This window comes from Ipomoea nil, unplaced genomic scaffold, assembly GCF_001879475.1.
Source record: "Ipomoea nil cultivar Tokyo-kokei standard unplaced genomic scaffold, Asagao_1.1 scaffold3400, whole genome shotgun sequence".
NCBI lineage: Eukaryota > Viridiplantae > Streptophyta > Magnoliopsida > Solanales > Convolvulaceae > Ipomoea > Ipomoea nil.
In genome coordinates, this window is record NW_017619828.1 from 372,799 (window position 1) to 380,357 (window position 7,559).

Below are 7,559 nucleotides of genomic sequence, written 5' to 3' on the forward strand. Positions count from 1 at the left end.
CCCACACAAGGTACATACCTAGTCTACACTGGTTTAGTGGATTGTTGAAGATGGAGAGCCACGCATCCAGAAGTCCAAGGAAATCCCTTCACTTGGAGAGCCAACTCTGATGCAGTCCACTTCAGTGACGCTCTGTTCAGTTGTTCCCACAACTGTGTGATCGTAGTGTCCTTTCGTTTAAGCAGCAGAAATCCTTCTCATGTTCATCATCATAATCACCATACACATATTGTGTTGAGAAGGTGCAATCAAATCAAAGATGAGATCTCATAAAAACTATATGGAGTGTTTTTTCTGTCTCAAAGGCATAACCCTAATTCTCTTTGAATGCGGGTACTTATAGATTCGTCGATAGAACACTCCTTCCATAGATGCCCTTGATTATAGATGGTAGGACAATATTTGAAGAATGTAATCTTAAAGATCCGGTCCATACATTTCCAAAGCAGATACGCTAATCTTCCTTCCAAATCTGTCTTCAGTAAACCACGTACAGCTTTTAAGTAAACACCTTCTTAAAACAGACCTTCAGTGTCAGTCCTCTGTTGTTGCTTCTGATTGATCAGTCTTCTGTAAAGATGGGCGACACAAGCTAAACCTATCTTAGTATGCCATAATAATATTGCCAATTATATGATGGGGTTTTTTGAACAATTAAAAACACTAACAAACTCCCCCTTTGGCTATTATTTGGCAAAATAACTCGACTATGTAGATAGACAAAAGCATAAAGAACTTAGATAGGTTATTATAAAGAAACAACCCATGAGTTTGATCTGATTACATAGCAGAGCGAAAACAAATCAAAAAGACAAAATATCAAACCACAATTTAAGATCATTCTTCACAGATGCAGTGGTGCCATCAAAGCAATCGCCCAGCCAGGGCCAGAAGGTACACACAGACAAACACAAAAACTCCCCCTGAGTTCATACTACATACTACTCCCCCTTTTGCCAAAGAGAGCCAAAGGTCAAGCATTGGAGGGAGCGTCACTGTCGGACTTCGCAGGTTCAGTAGCAGCAGCAGATTCAGATAGGCTTAAACGAAGAAAAACGGTTGCAAGCTCAGTACGGGCCCCTGTCAGTTGTTTAGCAATAATGCAGTGAACTGTCTCAAGGTCAGAGACTCTTGCCTTCAACTGAATGGAGAGCTGAAGATCCTTTGCATGAGGCGAGTCATAAGCCATAGTATCAGGTTCAGAATTGGAGGGGGCAGTCACCGGAATAACATCGCGAATGTGACCTCCAATCAGAAGACGCTTATCAACAGTATAGAGCAGAGTTGGACTGATCACTTCACTCGGCATAGGCTCAAGACCCTGAGTTGTAAGAATGCCATAAATCATATTTGGAAAGGGTAGCCTTACCTTCTGCTCTCGTGGATGAATCAAGGTGGGGATGTGGTAGTAAATCCAGTTTCCCAGATCAATTCGCATCTTTGTTCCAATTCGAAACAAGAAACCTGCCAGATGCTTGCCAACCGTATGGAAATGAGCTGATGGGAGCCAGTTGTGAAGCATCAGGCGATGCAGAATAACATATCTGGAAGTGAGTTGAGAGCTCGGCAGATAATCCTTGTCACCCGTAGGCCAAGATTCAATTTGACCACCCGTAAGAGTTTTGGCCACCAAGTTCCAGTCTGAGATTGCCTCTTCTTGCACAGTTGTCAGTCCATAGTATTTATTGATCATGTCAGGCCCAAACATGTACCACTTCCCTCTAATGAAAATCTGCATAGGTCGTGGTCCGGTTAAGATGTCAATCTCATCATTGAGATTACAGTAGAATTCATACGTGAGGAGCTTTGAGTATGGGCAGATGGCAGTGACAATCTTCAGCAATCCTACTTCATTCAGCAGAGGTAGAATATCACATACAGAGTTTAGCTGGTTCTCATCCACAGAACGTTGCACAATAAGGTCTCTTCTGACCATAGTAGACCATTTTCCCTGTGCAGCAGGGGATACAAACTGAGGTTGGTAAACCGATGTGTCAGATCCTTCAACAGGTTGACCTTCAGGAGAGATGCTTCGGCCTCTGGATCGTGTGGATGGTTTCCCTTTCTTGGTAGATGATGTCGTTACAGTAGCAGATTGAACCATCGTAGGGCCCTTTTGTTTAACAGACGATCTCAGTGTCTTGAACACTTGTTGAACAGGTAGATTAGCTTCAGATTTGACTGTTTCACTGGATTTCCTTCTCTTCTCAGGCTGATCCACATCAGCACTGTCATCACTGGTTTCTACAACAACTTTCACTGGTACAGTCTTCCTTTTAGACCTTCTCGTTTCTTTGGTTGGGGATTGAACAGGAGACGCAGAATGACTTGAATCAGAGACATTTGCAGATGAGTTCCCAATAAGATTTTTAATCTCTCGAATTTTGAAGGTGGTGGAACCAGGATGAGCTGTGGCCTCAACTGTCGGATCCGTAGATGTATGAGCTTGGGTATCATACACTTCAGCGAGGATCTTATCATCTTCACTCGTGGATTCCGAAGGGTGAATCACTCCGTAGGGTTCTGGAATGGAGGCAGTAGGTTGACCAGCAACATGCCTAGCTTGTTCACGGGGGCTAGAAGATTTCACATTTTCAATCACAGCAGGCATATCAGAGGGATTAACAGAAGAATCGACTTCTTGTGGGACATCGACAACAACAGCAGGAGGCAGAGCAAAGTTATCAGTATCAAAAATAACAATACTTAGATTGTTGGGTTCATCAGACGGCTTGTACTTCTCTACAAATGCTCTAGGAGACTCATTATGCAAGGGATCAGACTTTTCAACCTATAAGCAAAGAGGATCGACAGATACAAATGGTTTTTCAGAGACTAAAGCCGACACATTCTCAGAATCAACATGAATAATAGATGGGGTAGCATTTGACACCAGAGTCTCAGGTTTATCAGGTGAAATATCTATAGGAGAGTCAGAGGAATTAGACCTGTTTTGCAGAATCTCAATGCGATGTTTAGCTTCATTCTTCGCAGCCTGAAGATACAAAGGTTGAGCAATTTCTCGTCGACGGGAGATTTCTTCAGACTCAAGGGCTCTTTGAGCAAAGTAATGGAGGAACGCCCCAGCACAATTTCCATCCGAGGGCTCTGGAATAGATGTCGGAAAAATATCATCACCTGCTTCGGAGGCCAGCAGCAAAAGTTCACTGGTGTCATCGTCGGACCAGTCGGCATAAAACTCAGGATAATCGGACAGTACAGTGATAATGATTTCGTCGCGGAGAAGAGGATCAAGCTTCAATTTTTTCTTCATAGCCAACATAAGCAAGGTTTTGACATGTTTGGTTGCTGTTTCTTGTGAATGCACATTTCTTCCAAGCTTGATGATCATATTACGAACTGCATCCGCCGTTGATGAGAGATTTGAGAGGACGAAGAAGTAAACCCTAGATAGACGATCAAGGAGAATATAGACTGTGTGTAGAGGGAGAGTCTCTTGTTCGCTTCCTCAAGACTTACTCGAAACGCGATTATAAACCCAAGGAAGAAGAACCCCAATAAATGCAGCTAGTCAGAATACATGCAGAGATGACGTGATCGACGCAACGGTATTCCTCCTTTTTAGGCAAGAAACGGAAACTAGGCATATTTCAAATTTGAAAAAGCCTAATTACTTTTAGGTTAAGATATTTTCTTAAAAACGAAGGAAGTTTTAAAAGGAAGTCAAAACTGAAATTTGACCAGAAAACTTAAACCTTGCACTCTCCTTCTGAGTGATGATCTGCCCTATTAATCAACTCTGCAGATTCCCAGAACAGATCTGAGAATCTCAAACTGGTTCGCGTCTAGGGGCTTAGTCAGGATATCAGTCAACTGTTTCTCTGTTTGAATATATTCCAACTCAATCTCATTTGACTCTACCAGGTATCTGGTGTAGTGATGCCTTATATCAATATGCTTTGTTCTGGACTGTTGAACAGGATTCTTTGAGATATTAATGGCACTAACATTGCTTCAGTAAAGTGTCATAATTCCTTGAGTAAGACCATAGTCTAATAATATCTGTTTCATCCATACTAACTGAGTACAACATCCACCAGCAGCTATGTATTCTGCCTCTGCAGTACTTAAAGAAGTCATGACACCAAGTTCTGATCAACAAAGAAGCAACCACTAGACGTGCTTTTATGGTCATCAATGTTCCCAACCCAGTCAGCATCACAGTATCCAATCAGACTCAGCTCACTGTCCTTGGAGTACCGTAGACCATACTGAATTGTTCCTTTGATGTATTTCAGAATTCGTTGAGCAGCTATAAACTGCAATTCCTTTGGATCAGATTTGATACCTTGCACAGATTCTCACACTGAACATTATGTCTGGACGACTGGCAGTTTGATACAACAGACTGCCTATCAGGCTCCAATAGACTGTGTTATCCACTGATACACCTGTTTCATCTTTTGATACTTTTGTGGATGTAGAGACAGGTGTCCTGGATGGTTTACATGATTCCAGATCAAATTTCTTGACTAGATTCTTAGCATACTTTTCTTGTGAGATAAAGTATCCTTCAGAACCTTGCTTGAGTTGCAGTCCTAGAGAATACGCCAGCTGACCAACCATGGACATTTCAAACTCTTCCTTCATAGCGTTAACTAACTCATCAGTGTATTTCTGGTTGGTTGACCCAAACACAATGTCATCAACAGATATTTGGGCAGTGGTAATGTGACTTCCAGTAGTTTTTACAAACAAGGTTTTGTTCACACTACCTCGTTTATATTCATGTTGAAGTAAGTACAGAGTCAGTCGTTCATACCACGCCTGTGGAGCTTGGTTGAGACCATAGAGAGCCGTTCGAAGCTTATAAACATATGATGGATGATCTGGATCTTCGAATCCTTTAGGTTGAGCCACATAAATATCTCCGTGCAGATAGCCATTCAAGAATGTTGTCTTAACTTCCATCTGAAACAGTGTGAATCCCAGAATACATGCGACAGACAACAGAATCCTGATTGACTCGAGTCTTGCTACGGGAGCAAACGTCTCATCATAGTCAATTCCTTCAATCTGGGTGTAACCCTTGTGCCACTAACCGAGCTTTGTACCTTGCAATATTTCCTGCTTCATCTGTCTTATTTTTAAAGTCAGATGGATGGTTTTTCTGAGTTTTGGTAGGTTTGTCCTTGTCTGTATCTGTAGGATGAGTGCTTTCTTGATCAGATCTTTCTTGATCATCGTCTGAAGATTCTAAATTCTTGGGCTGATTATTGTCATCAGTAGTTCTTACTTCACTGATAGGAGGGACTGCCTCAGACGCAGATACGGATGTTTCCACTGACTCATCTGGGTTGTCTTCTATCACCATATTTACATATTCCATCACAGACTGAGTTCTCTTGTTGTATGCCCGACTGTTTGGAGAGTAACTAAGAAAGATGCTCTCATTCCTTTCGAGTTCAAATTTTCCTCTTTGTTCTCTGTCAATCAACACATAGCAGTTGTCTGAAGATCGGGTTCCTTCCATGACTAACTGATCTAAGTTGTCACTAACTCTGCAATAGTTGCGGTTGAAACACACATTCCAGTTTTGATCACACAACTGACTTATACTGATCAAATTAGCTTTCAGTCCACTGACCAACAGAACTTCTTCCAAGTGAGGTAAACCTGGCACATTCAGTGTACCTTTCCCAATTATTTTACCTTTTTGTCCATCTCCATATGTAACAGACCCACTGTTTGGTTGAACAGACATGAGACACTTCACGTTTCCTGTCATATGCTTAGAACAACCACTGTCGAAATACCATCTGGCATCAGTTATTGATGTGGTTAGTACTATCGTGGGGTAGCATATTACTTCTGACTTTCTAACCCATACCTGCCTTCTAAAGGGAGCAATAGTCTTATTTTTGTACTTTTCCTTTCTTTGATCTCTATAGAAGAAATAACACTCTGGTCTGGTGTGCCCTTTTTCTTGACAGTAATGACAGATAGGAGTATATTGTTTAACACGGACGAACTTATTTTCAAATTTTAAATACTGAGATTTAGGAGCAGTTCTGCCGAAGTTAGTGCCTGTTGGTTGATTGTATCCATTCCTCTCATATTCGGCCTGAACTGATTTATCAAACTGTCGTTTATCATAACTGTGCCCAGATTTCAGAACTGACAGACTTGACAATCCTTCTTTGATGAACACAGGAACCCTCTTCGAAGACTCACCTCGCTCAAATCCAAGACCCTTTTTATGATTCGGATTTCTGCCTGAATCCAGAATTTTGTCTAAGGTTGACGTGGTGTCCATCATCTTAATATTTTTCTTCAAATCATCCAATTATTTTATCAATTTTCCTTCTCTGGATCTTATTTGAGTTATAAGGTCTTCTTTTAGGACAAGATATGTGTTTAGTTTCTTTAGAAGATCATCCTTCAGTCTCAGTTCTTCATTCAGATTCTTGTTGACTTTCACCAGTTGTTCCCAACTTGCAACAAGTTTGGCAAATTCTACTTCCAGCTGAGTATGTCTCTCTTCAAAATCATCAGTGGAGATGTATGACTCTTCATCAGACTCGTTATTATCTGACTGATTATCAGTAGCTGTATAGAAAGCTACATAATTTTCCTACATTGTCGTCTGACTGATCAAATGTAGGTTCCTCCTCATCATCACTCAGTGTAGCGACTGACATAGCTTTCTTCCTTATGAGATACGTTGCACATTCAGCTTGTATGTGTCCAAAACCTTCACATTCTCTGCATTGCACTGATCGGTTGAGAGATCTGCCTGTATTTGTGGTACTGTTTCTGTTTTGCCTTGTCCGATCAGTTTGAGGTTGTGTGTTCTGGGAAAACGGTGCGGTTTCAGTTTTCTGATAAGAGGAGTTACTACCTTTGTATTGTGATCTGGTAGATTGTCCTTGATCCTTTTTGTTGGTCCAAAACCTTCACATTCTCTACATTGCACTGATCGGTTGAGAGATCTGCCTGTATCTGTGGTACTGTTTCTGTTTTGCCTTGTCCGATCAATTTGAGGTTGTGTGTTCTGGGAAAACGGTGCGGTTTCAGTTTTCTGATAAGAGGAGTTACTACCTTTGTATTGTGATCTGGTAGATTGTCCTTGATCCTTTTTGTTGAAGCCTTTCAAAATTTTCTTAAAGTTCTTGGTCAGAAGAGCCAAAGTTTCATCATCTATGTCATCTGTGTCAGATTCTCGATCAGCTTCAGCCACAAAGGCAACTGACTTGCCTTTTCTGGTAGAAAGAGGATCATCATCAGCCAGAACTTCAAGTTCGTATGTGTGTAAACTTCCCATGAGTTCTCCCACACTCTTCTTTTCCCATCCTGTATGTTCCTGAATAGCAGTTACTTTCATTCGAAAGCGTTTGGGTAAGGATCGAAGGATTTTTTTTGACAACTCTCTCATCGGTGAAAGGTTCACCAAGAATAACAGCTTTATTCATAAGATTCTGCACCCGGCTGTGAAAAACTGAAATAGTTTCCTCTTCGTTCATTCTGAGAGCTTCGAATTCAGACAAAACCATCTGCAGTTTTGACTGTTTGACATCACTAGTGCCCTCAAATCTCGT

The 7,559-nt window shown here is 41.3% G+C and overlaps 1 protein-coding gene across 1 annotated transcript; it reads right to left on the bottom strand.

Moving 5' to 3' along the window:
• Nucleotides 1-3,750: 3,750 nt before the first annotated feature.
• On the bottom strand, nucleotides 3,751-4,611 carry LOC109171180 (uncharacterized mitochondrial protein AtMg00810-like). Its single transcript, XM_019320307.1, has 3 exons — nucleotides 4,327-4,611; nucleotides 4,107-4,280; nucleotides 3,751-3,930 (listed from the first exon to the last, which is right to left on the bottom strand). Exons 1-3 carry the CDS (start codon nucleotides 4,609-4,611, stop codon nucleotides 3,751-3,753), a joined length of 639 nt encoding a protein of 212 aa, XP_019175852.1.
• Nucleotides 4,612-7,559: the final 2,948 nt, after the last annotated feature.

Bases quoted from the DNA above. Each gene is read 5' to 3' on its own strand.
- LOC109171180 (XM_019320307.1), bottom strand. From the start codon at position 4,611: ATGAAGGAAGAGTTTGAAATGTCCATGGTTGGTCAGCTGGCGTATTCT. The intron at 4,281-4,326 runs GTGAGAATCTGT...AAGGAATTGCAG, and splicing joins GTCCAGACATAATGTTCAGT to TTTATAGCTGCTCAACGAAT. The intron at 3,931-4,106 runs GTGTCATGACTT...CCTGTTCAACAG, and splicing joins TCTTTGTTGATCAGAACTTG to TCCAGAACAAAGCATATTGA.